This window comes from Rattus norvegicus, chromosome 16 (genome assembly GCF_021556685.1).
Source record: "Rattus norvegicus strain SHRSP/BbbUtx chromosome 16, alternate assembly SHRSP_T2T, whole genome shotgun sequence".
In the NCBI taxonomy this organism is placed as follows: domain Eukaryota; kingdom Metazoa; phylum Chordata; class Mammalia; order Rodentia; family Muridae; genus Rattus; species Rattus norvegicus.
In genome coordinates, this window is record NC_141549.1 from 5,428,087 (window position 1) to 5,442,670 (window position 14,584).

The following is a 14,584-nucleotide window of genomic DNA, read 5'->3' on the forward strand; positions in this document are numbered from 1 at the left end:
TCACCTGTTCTGTTTTCTTGAGTTGAAGAATTCTTACTACATAGCTCAGGCTGGCCTTGAGCTTATAATCTGCTTGTCTCGGCCTTCCCAGGGCCAGAACTTCGAGTATGAGACACCAAGCCAAGTGCTCTGAGCTCTTTTTACGCCCTATAATGCATGGGCTGTAGCCTTTCTTCCTCTCCTGACTTAGTCTGGGTCACTGATGGCTGCTTGGTATTTTGTTTAATCTCTCTGTGGCTGTGGCCTTTGGTTTTATTTTTAAAATCTAATACTGTCCAGGACCCTTACATTAGCATGGCAATCCTAATGCTGATTTCTAGCATACGCATATTTTAAGGACTTCCCTCCCACCTTTCCTTTCCCTACTATGGTTCCCTGTAAGGTGACACTCCTCATGGGAACGGTTTACAAAACCCTCTATACTTACATTTGTGATTTTTTTTTTTGTGCTTATTTCTGAAACATGTATTTGTTTCCACCTAAAATCATTTTTCTTTTAGTGAGAAGAGTTTCCTTTACCATTTCTTATAGTGTAGATTTGTTGATCACTGGTCTTGGCTCTTACTTGAAATCTTCTTTGTGTCACTTAACTTTTTAAAAGATTTTTTTCCCCCAGATCTATTTTATCCTTTCTTGGTTTGCTTGGTTTTTGAGACAGGGTTTCTCTATGTAGCCTTGGCTGTCCTGGAACTCACTGCATAGACTAGGCTGGCCTTGAACTGCCAGCTTCTGCTTCCCAAGTGCTGGGATTAAAGGCGTGTACTGCTGTCCTGTGTCGTTTCACGTTTTTTGAGGAGTGTGCTCCAGACAGTTTCCTTCAGCTCCTTACACACCATTTTTCGGTCTTCTCAAAACGCAGCTCGAACCTCCAGCCTTTCTTATGTCAGGCAAACAGTCTACCCCTGAGCTATACCTCCAAATCTTCTCAGCTCTTCAAGATGCCAGTCCATTGGACTGTGGCTGGCTTTTACTATGCCTAAAATCCAAGGCAAGGAATTCTATTGTATTCTAACATATAATGTGCTTCCCCCACTTAACTCTCCCCTCTCTGTCTCTCTCTGTGTCTCTGTGTCTCTGTCTCTCTCTGTGTGTGTGTGTGTGTGTGTGTGTGTGTGTGTGTGTGTGTGTGTGTGTGTGTGAGTATGGAGGCCAGAGGCTATCTTTGGGGTCAATTCTTGCCACCTAACTTCCTTTAAAGTGTTATCCTTAACTTTTGGCCATCTGCCTTTGATGTGCCTAGGATTGCTTTTTTTCTCCTATTTATTAAATTTATTTATTTGCATTTATTTTTCTTTCCTCATCTATTTTTCTCTGTGACTCCAACGTCGCACTCATTAGCTTGCCTTTTAATAATCTGAATGTCCGTGAGCCTTCACTCGACTTTCCCACTCTGGTTCCCAACCGTTCTCCAGCGACCGTATTATTCCTACGCTAACGTGTACTGTCTTTTCTCTGTGGTGTGCAAGTCTTTTCCTTGAAGTTCTTGAGCAGCTTTAAAGCAGTTCAAGCCGGATCACCTACTGCACAGTTCCTGTCACCTCCTGATGTGTGTCACCGTCACTGGGGCTGGTTTACTTCTTCTTTTCTCAGCATTTTGATCATGAGATGAAATATTTGGGGGAATGGCCGCACTTTGGCGTCTTCCTTTAATGAGTATTGATTTTGGTTTTGGCAAATCTAATTTACTGGGCATTTGGTCTGATCCTTTCGGAGCTTGTTTTCAGTGAAAGTGGCTTCCTGCTAATTCCTACCCTCCCTAAAGTCTCACTTCAGATCCCACACAGTCTTTAAGGTTTCCCCACCACAGTCTGAACCCAGCACTGGGCTCTCCATAGCTGTTTTCTGACAGGCTTTGGTGAGTATGACATAGCACTGAATTAGCTATGAACAAGGCTAAAGACGACAGAGGGCCTCTATTTAGATTTCTGGAGCCCTTTCTCTGACAATGCCTCACCTCCATTCTGCCCTACAAACCCCATCTGCCTTACAGTCCTGGACCACTCTTTGCATCCCCTACAAGTGGACTGACATTCTCCACGGAGCTTCGCCGGCCTCCACCACAACTCTCAGAGCATTTCCATGCACAGAAACAGCAAATTCTGCAGCTACGGTCCCCAGAACTGGGAAGCCCACGTTCATTTTCCAAGAACAGCGATGTTGCATTTTGTCCTATTTCATACTTCTTTATAGTGAAATATCCAAGCTGGTACCATTACTACCTTGTGGCTGGAAGAGCCTCGGGACAGGCCGAGGTTCACTTCCGATATGCACCCTCTATACTAAGGCAATTCAAATCACTGCAGCTGCGATGGCTTTTATATACGGATTTTCCAGCATTAAACTAAGAAAAACTTCAAACACACATAAAAGCATAATGGATTATAGAATGGATGCCACCTGTATGCCTACCAGCTGGACTCCACAAATAACATCTGTTAAACCTCCATTATCATCTCTCCATGTGTCTCTCTCTAGATGACTACCAATACAACCCCGCTCCTGGAACATTTTTAAAGGTAATCTGAAGACGTGTGAATATTATAATTTTTATAAAATTCAAATTTAAATCACGCCGATTCTTGATTAATTTTTTTCTGTGATTTCTCTACTCCAGATATGACCAAAGCTTACCACAGGCTCTATAAGGACCCAGGAGACCTCGGCTCTGCTGGCTAGTCTCTCTCCTCCTTTGTCCCTGCCTCCCTGAACACTCAGGTCCTCAGTTCCTGCCTTCTCAACTTTGTTTAGTTTCTCCAATGTCTTCTGCCTCTTCCCTTTCTCCAGCCCTGATGGGAAGCTCAGTGCTCGCTGCCTCCGCACCATGCCTGCTTATGGAGGATGCTGCTTCAGTCTTCAGTCCTCGGGGACACTACTGTGTGCCTCCGCCGTACATCAGTAGTTGTGCCACAGAACGACCCCTCCTACTCTCACAGCATTTGTAAAGGTTTTTCGCCATAAGCTTGCCTTCTCAATTAAGCATGTTTTACAAAGACAAAGAAAAAAAAAACCACACACACACCACCAATCACCTTTCTACATAGCTCAGGTTGGTCTTGAACTCATGACTCCCGTGCCTACATCCCCGTGCCAGAATTGCAGGCAAGTATTACCATGCCCAGGCCTCTACTCTGAACTCATTACAGCAGCCACAGTGGCTAGTGTGGCACTTGGGCAAATACAGCTCCTCTGTGTAGGCACTCAAACATTACTTATCAGATAAAGGGAAAGGCCATTCTTTTTTAAACAGGAGAAAAGGAGAATTAATATGAATCTATTAAGTCTCGTCTGTTGTTTGGACCTAACTAGATGGTACAGAGTATTCAAGAGTCAGCCATCCAACACTGCCTCCAGACAAAGTCACCATGTTCCAGAAAACTAAAGGAAAGTAATTCAGAAAGTCCCGTGGAGACAGAGTTTCCCATAGTTCTTCTGGGTGCCCAAATCCACATCCTGCCAGCACTGCAGGTTCAAATCTCAGCTGCTTCTCAGACAGCTGTGAACTGCATGACTCCCCCACCCCAAACCCTTCTCCTTCAGAAAAGGAATCCTCTTAAAGAAAATGTATCTTTGAAGCATTTAGGGCAAACAACTTCCCCAGACCCTCTCGGGGTTCTGCCTTGTGCTGTGGGACCTACGCAGGCTGTCTCACACGGGCAGGGTACAACTCGTGCTTCAGATAGATATATGTGCAGAAATAAAATCAAAACCCCGAGAAGAGACAGATGTTGAGCTGTCACAGAGAGAAGTCCCACACGCAGCAGACACAGATACCAAGCTGCCCTACGGAACCAATACCTCAGCCGTGAAAGCAATTTTACTGGCCTATGTGAGAACACGCCACAGAAGGAAAGGATCCGGCAGAAGATGGCAGTGACATCTAAGACACAGTAGTCATCCGTACGTTTCTCAGAAGAAGTCAGATTATTAAACTCATCCTTTTCCTCGTAGGCGATGGTGAGTGCCACCAGCAGGGTCAGGAACACATGAGAATTATGGCTTTAATTTCAACTATGAAGGTATCACCAGCTTTTGTGAAGAGCTGAGTCTGTGCATAAAATCACTGTAATGGATTCCACTCCCCTAGGACTTGAGATCAACAGACTTGACAGTCGGCTCTGCGGCACCTTCTGCCCTCGACAACCTTCTGCCCTCTGAGCTGCGCAACGAGATAAACACAGGTGGAGAGAAGAGAGCTGACGGTCTGCTTTGGACACAGTTTGCCACGGGTGTGATGGATACCTAGGAGGGCACATGAGGCCAGCGGTACCTGCCAGGTCCTCAGAGGCCTCTGCTAGGCGCTATCAAAGACAGTGTGGTCAGGAGCAGATGACAACCACAGCTGACAAGCGAGAGTGCTCTACTGAATCTGTTTCCAGAGCCTGGCTGCTGTCCACTGCTGTTGCCAGGGAAACAAGCGTCAGCGTGATGGAACACGCATCAGCGAAAACTTTCTCTTACCTCATTTCCACTGATCCAAGAGCCATTTCTATGGAAACAGCAGCTGCCCTCCGGCAGCAGAGAGGTCGCATTTACTGGTTGATGTCAGGTGTGGTTACCAGCCTGCATACTTCTGGGACCTTGGTACACACGACACTAGCGTTTCTTTGTCAGCTATGCAATGAGGAAGCTTAATGCCCAGAGTAGATATGCATGTTTTGCTTGGTTCATTAGAAAAGGGAAATTGGGTATTTTCCCCTTTAAAGCCAAATTGGGGCTTAATTTCTTACTTTACCAAAGCCAAACCAAGAGCATTCCTAAAGAACCGTGGCTCTTTCCTGTACCCCAACCTCAGATCTATTCCACTTATAGCATGACCTCCAAGTTCAAGGAGGACACCCAGCTATGAGGACTGGCTTTCCAGACAGCCTCATCCAACCCAAGAACAATTATGCAACATTTTGGAGCCTTTTGCTTAAAGTGACCCTCAGAGGTGTCTGGGATTCTGGGAGCCTGGAGACCACTTACATATAGAAGGAAACAGCTAAGTTTAAGAACTCTCCGTAAGGACCTCTCCACCATCTCCTTCTCCAAGACAAGTTCTCACTATGCAGCCCTGTTTGCCTTGTTAACACACTACGTAGACCGGCTTGGTCTTGAACCCTTACAGAGACCTGCCAACCTCTGCTTCCTCAGTGCCGAGATTAAAGGCATCAACTACCATTCCTGGGTAAGGCTAGACTTCCATTTGCCCAGAAGGGTTTTGTTGTCCAAGCCATGGGTTCTCATTAACTCAGAATATTATATTTCTATGTCCGAGGTGGGCTGATGGTTACCTCAGGACCCTGGTGCTATCCCTCTTAACACTACAAACAGTTTGACTGCTTGCCTATGATGCAGATATGTCAGAGGTATAGGTACCTGCATGGAGGAATTCTACTGTTCATTCCTTCTCAATAGATAGTGGTAGCAAAATTTAAACTGCCATGAAAAGTTATGTGGAATGACTTCACTTAGAAAATACTTGAAAATGGCACCCCCTCCTCCTGCTGTTTCGCCCCGTAAGCCAGCATCCAAGAAGATGGCAGAGGTTTCCTACCTCATAACGCCGTGAATATAACTGGACTAAGGACCAACTCCCCATGCTGTCAGCCTGACTCTATTCTGCAAAATTCTGGCACAGTGCGGTCTTCAGTCTCTCCAGGGACGTCGCCACCTTCCCGCCCCATTTTTCTCTGTAACCATTGATCTTTATTTAGGAAGAAAAGGCTTCACAAAAGCAACTGTGCTTCGTCTTTGTCTGGGCCTGGTGTTTTACATCTTCAGAACGGGGTCTAGGACGTAAGTTTCAGAAAGATGAATTGTTTTGAAAATCGCCTCTGCTCTTTCCTTTTTTACAGTGTTTTGCTTTACCCTGTTTGCCCCCCCATCCCCCAAACTCTTCAAGTTAAGATAAACAGGCCTGGTGATGGTTCATCTCCTCTGTCAACTTGACTGGACCTGGATCGCTCCAAAGGCATGTCTCTGCGACAGTTTTCCCAGAAGAGTTTAACTGAGGAGAAAAGATTCATCCTGAGTGAAAAGATCCCACCCGCTGGGCTGGGATCGCAGACTGGACACAGAGGGAGAAGGCAAGTCAAGCACTGTGTTTACATCTCTCTGCTTCCTGAGGCGGGTGCAGCGAGAGCGCATCGTGTTCACGCCAAACCTTCCCCCTCACTGTGGACTGTATCCCCTCAAACCGGGAGCCCAGGCAAACCTTCCTCGTTATGGTGCTTCTACCAGGCATTTTGTCACAGCAAGAGAGAAGTAACTAATAGAGGCCTCTAAGAGTAGAAAACTCAGTAAGCGAGTTTAAAAGCAGTCTGCGACTTGGTAGAGTTGAGGCTTACCAGGACACACAGAAACATACACACGAAATTAATTTCGAGCCAACTGGTTTTGGAATCGCAGACACATCGGCTCGGGTTTCATTTAGTTTTATGTCTTGAAACGGGACTTATGAAGGACATTTATTACCTGAAAACATACAGAGCTTGCTTCAGAAGAGCAGTTTTAAATATTTTTTTTTTTTTGGTAAGATGTTAGCAAAAGCCTTGAAATCCCAGACCAATGACGAACGACTTTAACCTATTATTTCAAGCAGGCCTGGGAGGGAGTTTATGTAGCAATGTGTTTTAGACACAATTGCCTTACATTGTTTACCTGCTTACATAATAAAACATTTAAACACGTGACACAGCTTTGATTTCTCACTAGCATAAACCTATCTTGGCCAATTGTGATTAACTGGCTTAGAAAGGCCAGTTTGCCTTGTTCCAGGTCACTGATCTATTCTCCCTTGAACCTTTCTGACAGTCACCCCTGAGGCTCTCCATTCTGTAGTTCTCTGAAGGCTCCCTGGACTCCATGAGGTTGGAACTGACATAGGCTCCACGTGCAGATGCACCCGTGAGGAAAGTCACCTCAAAGAGGGAAGGACTTGGCCCAAATCACACAGATGGGAAGGCAGAGCAGACTCACACTGTAGTTATTTAAGCTGCCATGCCTGGGCACTGCTTTTCAGAAACGTTACTCCATGCCGCGGATGCAAAGGAGGAGAGAGTCCTCACTGCGTCCAACGCCAGTAACAGTGATTTTAGTCTGCAGACAAGATACTTCACAGCTGACAAAGAACTCCTATGTCCCATGGCCATCTGGTGGCATTGAGTATAGTATACGTGTACATAACAAATATCCTCGTGTTTCCTAAAATATGCAGCAATTTCTCCTCTTGAAAATTTCTACAGAGCCCCCTGCTGCACTGTCTCATGTCACCAGGGTGGGTTGGGGGTGGAGCACGGTCTATAGATTGAAGAATAGACATAGAATGTACTAGATGAGAAAATGCCTTAGAACATTTTTTCAGGTAGTTCTACATTCGCTGGCTGACCTCAAGCCACCCTGTGAGGTTGGGAGCAAGACAGGATCATGTCTGTATTAGAGAAGAGACTAAAGATCAGTGTGACTGAGACCCACTGTCAGCTTGGGATGCTGGCAGGGCCAGGTTCTGGGCTTCCCTGGGACTTTAGGAGCCTAGGAAATCTCCCTTGGCCACTCAAACCGCAGCATCACAGAGCTGTGGCAGATAGAAGGTAGGTCCTGAAGTAGAGAAGCAGGTTCCCAGCCATGAGGACCACTGTCCCCTGGAGAACCCTTTAGCAACATAAGAACTGTGCTCTCCTATGTGCATATAGTCAAAGGGCAAACCTTGAGAGTGCCAGGATTTAAAGGAGCAGCTCTAAAAACTAGCAGCTCCCACGTTTCTAAAATGCCAGAGGTTAAGACACACACCTGCTACCTGGACCTCAGACCTAAAGGAGGCAGTCTTTTTAGCTCTTTGCCCATCATAGGATCACCAAGGATCATCAAGGACAACCAAATGTTAAGCCCTAGCGCTGACTACCGGCTGTCTCCGCTCTTCCCACAGAGTGCCGTGAGCAGAGGTGCTGTCTCATCTACACCCAGGCTCCCAGAGCAAGCAATCCATGAGCTTCAGTCCCACCTCAGGGAGGAAATGAAACAAAACAGACAGCGTTTTCAGAGACTCAGTCTGCAAATGCCTTAAAAAGTGTGAACCCCAAAATAACTGTGCGGATTATGACACAACAGGATGCCACGGCCATACTTAATGGGAGGAGCTACAGAAGCGCAAGCTGATAAGATATTTAACGTCTAGACACTGTGTTACATGTTTGTCACTCCAGCACTCTCTAGGGCAAGACAGGAGGATAGCCACCAGCCTGACGTCAGGCTGGACTGAAGAGTGAGACGCTATCACACACACACACACACACACACACACACACACACACACACACACAGCCTTAGACACAGAAGGTGTCAAAGGTGTCACTGTCTACTAGTGAGTCCTCATTCGAAGGTCATGACACGCAAGGACACAAGGCCTTGGCTAAAGTCCCTACGGTGGGACACTTGGAGCTCATTGTGTTTGAGACCACACCTGTTCTTCTAAAGTCCCTTCAGGGCTCTGCCACAGAAATGTCTTCTGACATTTTGTGTCCTAGCTTTACAACACTTCTGATGTTTCCTAAAAAAGAATGCTATGAAGAACCCTAAGATTACAGTAACGATTTGAAGTTTGCTTGAACAATAATGGCAAAGACTGTGAATAGGGGACAAGGGCCCAGGCAGTGGGAGAAGTGCAGGGAACCCTGGGAGGCAGTGCAGGCCCTGAGGGCCCAGGCAGTCTCCCCTCGACAGCCTGCAACTCTACTAGCTGTGGACTTGCTGCACAGCTCGGGCTCCAGACCGAGCCTAAGGCTGGAGTCTGTGCTTTGGACACCTTGGCACCCCTGGCCTCTGGCCCAGAGTCAGGCCTTCATCAGGAACTTGGAGAATGGTGGTCAAAGAGCTTTGCAGACCCAGCTCCGACTCCACCTGGAGAGCCTGCCCCAGCATTTCTTACCCAAGTGGCTTGGGGTGGGAGGGAGGAGAGGATCGTGCACCCTGGAGGAGTCTGGGCCCAGCATGAGCTGACAGATAAAATCGTCAACAAGTCTTAGGTTTGCTTCTTAGCATTCAGGTACCATTTGGTTTCTCCTTTATAGTTTTCTTTGAAGAAAATAGTGCCTTTCAAAAACTCGTTATTTCCCCTCAAGATACATTTTAGTAAACTGTTAGATGAGAATCTGTGTTTTTCTTAAGCCTCTGGCTTTGTGGTCCTCCTACTAGGCTTCACGTGGAGGCCCTGTCATTACAGTGAACTTCTGCCCCATCTTCTGCTTTTTTAAACACCTCAGGATTTGGCTGGCTTATATCTCTGCTTTATCATGCCAGAGGCAACAGTCCCTGCCCAGGGAGAGGGAGCTACAGATAAGGCACGTCACTGGCACTGTTAAAATTAGTGGTTCCCATGGCCCCCGTCAGTTTAGTTGGGTTCAGGAGACACGGGGCGCCAAGCAACTCACAACACAGTTGCGGGTGCTGGCCTTGTATGGGTAGTTCCTGTGGCAAAGTTTCTCCAACTAAAACTGCCACTCTAACCAACCTGACCCCAACTTCAGGTCACAGAGGCTCAAGAGGAGGAAGGTCTTATAGCTGGGGAAGGAAGCTCATGCCTTTAACCCCAGCACTCAGGAGAATCATTTTGAGTACAAGACCTGTCTGGGCTATACAGTAAGTTCTAAGCTAGCCTGAGCTACAGAGTTGAGACACTGTTTCAAAAATGAGAGAGAGCGAGAGAGCGAGAGAGAGAACCAAAACGAACAATGAAGTCAAGGAGGAAGGTCTTTTAAAGTTGGCAATGTGTGTGGTAGAGAGTTCAGATGGGTTCTGGGTGCCGTTGTTTCCTCCCCTCCCCGGTTCAGCCATTCCCTCCCTCCATTTTCCTCTCACTGGAGGGAGGGAGGGGCTGCTCCAGGGCCACTACTAGGTAAGGGACTAAAGACTGTGAATCCCATGGTATAGAACTGATTGCACTCAATTGGAGGGGTTATGATGGCTAACTGGGCTCTGCCTTCTGCTCTGCGAAAGACAGATGAGGTAAAGCTCACTTAACTCAGCACACATGACGATACCGTGGCCCTGAGATACAGCCTCTAAAGAGCAAGATAAAGCGGGTGAGCAGATAAGCTCACTTAGGATAAAGACTATCAGTGCGACTTCCTCAGAAAGTCTAGACTCAGTGCAGTGACTAGGGTCAAAGGGAGGGGGGCACGTGGGTATCTTCTGGGCTGTTGGGGGCAAGGGCTGTATGCAGTACTGATAGTGTGTATATGTTGCTGTTGGCTTTGTTTTGGGTTAGAAATTGACTTATATTATTATTCCTTAATTTTTCAAATTGTAAACATTACATATTGAATTCTTAAGACAAGGTATTTTAGTAACCTCATTTAAAATTGAATATAATTCTTAATTAAATATTTTATCCTAATTAAGAGACAATACTACAGGTAGAATTCAATAAGACTCTAATGATGAGAAACCCACAATGTTTTTCTGGTCAAAATCAACCCCCACTTATGGAACTGCTTTTGAGAGAGCCCCAGCCCCACTTCGATGGGGATACCCCACTTCCTGGAGCACTTCAGAGACTCTGACATTCTCATCTGCTCACGGGGCCTTTAGAACACCGCCTCCCACCACTGTAGGGCAGAGCCCTACAGCCCAAGGCCCTTCCCAAACCCATTTCTGCTGAACCTGATGGACGCAGGGTAAATCCAGAGATAGGCATTAAACAAAATGAATTTTTAAAATGGTGACCAAAAATGGGATAAATACGGCTGTAGAGAGCATGCATGTAAAAGGCAAACATCACTCCGAGTTAAGAAAAGACAAACATTAAGTCAGAAGCACAGCTCACGTAGTGATAAGCCAGGCTAACCCAGCGTCCCCACCTCAGGAAGCCAGGGCTTGAAACTGCTGCATATTTATGTACCAATCTAGGCTTTACCACAAAATCTGAAACACCACTATTTACAATGCTCTGGGAGTGACTAATGAGGGCCGGGTCATGTACTAATGGAATGAAACCCACAGGAGACCAAAGTCCCTCCCTGGGGGAAAAAAACCAGAGCTAGGAAGCCTTTTATTTGCTTGTAATTCACCTCTAAGGGAAACATTTTCATTAAGTTAACAGTGCTTGGCAGGCATCAGAAACACAGAATCTCACAGACAGATACAGCCAGAAAGAATCACAATTCAATCTAAAAGCAACACACAGAGAGGACATCAGAGTCCAAAGGCATGCAGAGAAGCCACCAGGGAGCAGCTGGGAGGGAGACACGCAGGGCTGCCTCCCACGTGGCGTCGGGAGAATGTGCAACAGGGATCCAACTGCTTACCCACTAAGGACACCAAGAACCAGGTTAAGGACGAAAAATGAGCCAAGGATGATCAGACTAACAAAATACACCCATGGCCACTCCCATCCTATCGCATCATTAACCTGTAAAACGTAAGGAGATCAGTTATCAGTTATCCATTTACTAAAGAACAGAGCCCCGGTTGCAGCTGCAGGACCACTCAGGGCTTCAGGTGGAGGTCAGCACTCCAAGGAAAGGGCTTGAGTGAGCGTGTACCCCTTGCTCAGTTCTCCTCCGGAGGGGCGGGGCAAACCCCGATGCTGAGATCTTCAGGAAGAGACTCTCCAAAGTCAGTCCAGACCTCTCAGTTAGCAGCAGTCGCAGGCCAATTAATGAGCATTGGATTTGGATCCCGACCAAGAAAGCAATTATAAATGTATCTCATTTTAGGACAGACAAAAGGCCAAGCAAGGGAAATTATTTAAATCCCAAGCAACAATACTGATTAATTAATTCCTGGTCAATAATCTCTTCATGGCTTTCTTTCACGGTAGCTGGTGAGGTTCCAGGAAACAGCCTGGTTTGGAAAGCCTCAGCAGAAGGGAAAGCGGTGCGAAGGGGCTGGTACCCAGCCACCGGTCCCTCTAGCAAAGCCTGTGTGGTCTTGGCAGCTGTCCTCGGGACTCTGCTTTCAAGATGAAAGAGAGGCAGCTTACCCGCTCAATACACCAAGCACAAGATTTAGTACGAAAAATGACCCAAAGATGACGAGACTGACAAAATACACCCAGGGCAATTCAAATCCCATAGCATCATTCATCTGTAAGAAATAAGACGGGCTCGTAGGAGTGGGTTAATAGGAGAATCTAGTAAGGAGAGAGGGTCATGTTAGAGAGAACATTCTATACATTGGATTAAACATTTACTTAGACTGAGACAGGAGCAGCCATCAGACATTCATTACTATTCCCAACACACACGCGCACACACACACACACACATACTCACACACACGACACACACACAACACACACACACACATAACACACTCACAAACATGCTTGCACACACTCACAAACATGCTTGCACGCACACATGCACACACACAACACACACACATACACTCACAACACACACTCACACACAACACACTCACACACATGCTTGCACACACACTCACAAACATGCTTGCATGCACGTGCTCACACACACTCACATGCAACACACTCACACACACTCACAAACATGCTCGCACACACACACAAACATGCTTGCACGCACGTGCTCACACACATACTCACACGCAACACACACACACACACACACACACACACACACACACGCATGCCTGCACACACAAACAAAGACTCATATAGGCTTTAGGCCAAACAGCAGATCCCGGTCCCAGGTAGAGAAAGGAGATTTGGCTCTGACTCAGGACTCTGGACTGATAAGCAGTTTCCAGGGCAAGCCTCAGTAGAAGATGGAGCCAGCGCTCGCTTCCCTGGAGCCCAGCTGCTGCTCTATCCCAGCCCGTCCTAACTGCTTTTTAAACGTGGTGGAAAAGTCCTAATTATAGAGTCAAACCTGTTAACACTGGACTCTATAAACTCCTCACAACAAACCCTAAAAACTAGCTTGGCACGGTGACGCACGTCTTTGATCCAGCAGCTGGGGGACAGATCTGTATCTGTAGTTCAAGGCCAGCCTAGTCTACATTGAGTTCAGGCCAGCCGGGTACACAATGAGAACCTCTCTCAAAATAAATAAATAAATAGATAAATCTAAAACAATAATTACCATCCATTTGGAGATAATCATTCTATCTATCTACCCCAGGAAGCCTAGCCCACCTTAGGTTTGGATTATCTGTAGCCATGGAACTATGTGAATATGGAACAAATGAATGAATACTTAGTCTACTAAGTAAGCAAGAAAACAAGAAAATGTTCCAAGGCCTCCAGTTGACATGGGAAGTGTGTGTGTGTGTGTGTGTGTGTGTGTGTGTGTGTGTGTGTGTGTTTCTCAACTGTACCTGTTAAAAGAGCCTGGCTTTAATTTATATCTGCCTCACCCCAACTCTGACCTGACAGCTGTTCAAAAAAAAAAAAAAAAAGCAGGACTGGGACAGAGGAGCACCTGACTCAGCTGCTTATTTAGATATGCCCTCCGAGTCAGACTTCCGGGGAATGTCTGGGAGAGAACAGCTGGCACACAAGTGCTCTGTGGATCCACAGGTGCTTTATGGATCACAGCTGGATGGGACTTTCCAGTAACACAGGGCAGTGTTCGGTGGGACAGGCTGAATATTAAACACTTCCTCCACAAGGGAGGAGGCGTTGAGGACTTAACCAGGTAACAGAAGAGACAGACTCAAGGCCCCACTCTGCAGGAGTAGCCTGAGTTTTCAGCTGGTCAACAGTCTGGGCAAACCTGCTCCTGTCCGGCAGCTGTGAACCCTCAGGGTTTCAAGTCCTGTGCCTTTTTGACATTATCTGTGTCCAGGTTTCAGCTTTACAGAAAGAGGCTCATGCATTTCACAATATTTGCCTTGTGCTGAAGTCAAACAGGAAAAGGGAGCATTAAAAAAAAATCACCTAATATCTGTTGCTGAAATCTAGGGAGAGGGCATTAACTCCCTTATGAGACACCGGTTTGGCCACATGCAAACTGACGTACTTAATAGAACCGTCTCCTTTTTCACATCAGCAATTGGAGGAATGAATGAGCCGGGGCCACGGCTCCAATGGTTGATCTAATTAAGTTGGATAAACTAATTTCAGTGGGAAGGCTGAAGGCGACTCTTCCAAATCAGACACTGTCAAACTCATCTCAGAATCCACACCTAGGGAAGAAACAGGCTGCTTCGTGTGGTGGCCAGAGCCTTGGCCTTAAATCAACACCTGTGACAGAGATGTCTAGGCTCTGCTGGAGCGGGGTGTGTACGTGGCGGAGGGGAAAGAGCCCTAGTGCAGGGCTCCCAGTAGACGCCTTACTCTTGAGACCAGGCCATCTGCTTCACCTGCTCTGCTCAGGCGTTGGCGGCTTTCAGAGTAGGGCGCTGGTAACAGCTGTCTGCTCTACTGCAAGGGAACATCTTATTTGAACCTCTCAGGAAGGAGTGCTCTGTAGACTTGCATGTTCTCCTATCACTGTTACCCGGAAGGGCAGCTGGAGACCACTGAGGGGAGGCGGGAGCTAAACAGGACTGGCCGGTGCAACGCTTCTCTTTCCCAGAAGAGATGAGACTTAAGCTCTCAGGGCCAGTCTTTGTCCCGCACAGATGCAGCAGGGCTGAGTGCTTACAGGCTCTCATACACAGAGGGAATACTCACAATGGC

At 46.8% G+C, this 14,584-nt stretch overlaps 1 protein-coding gene across 15 annotated transcripts in view; it reads right to left on the reverse strand.

Annotated features, from left to right (window-relative positions):
* The window catches only part of Cacna1d (calcium voltage-gated channel subunit alpha1 D), a 294,624-nt gene that overhangs the window by 111,849 nt on the left and 168,191 nt on the right, over nt 1–14,584 (reverse strand). For 11 of the 15 annotated variants that reach the window (XR_015639379.1, XR_015639377.1, XM_087588025.1 and 8 more), the window contains 1 exon segment: nt 11,283–11,386. Coding sequence is in view for 12 of the 15 variants with exons in the window: in XM_087588025.1 (XP_087444151.1) it covers nt 11,283–11,386 (104 nt within the window). In the remaining 3 variants the exon portion in view is untranslated. 15 annotated transcript variants of the gene reach the window in all.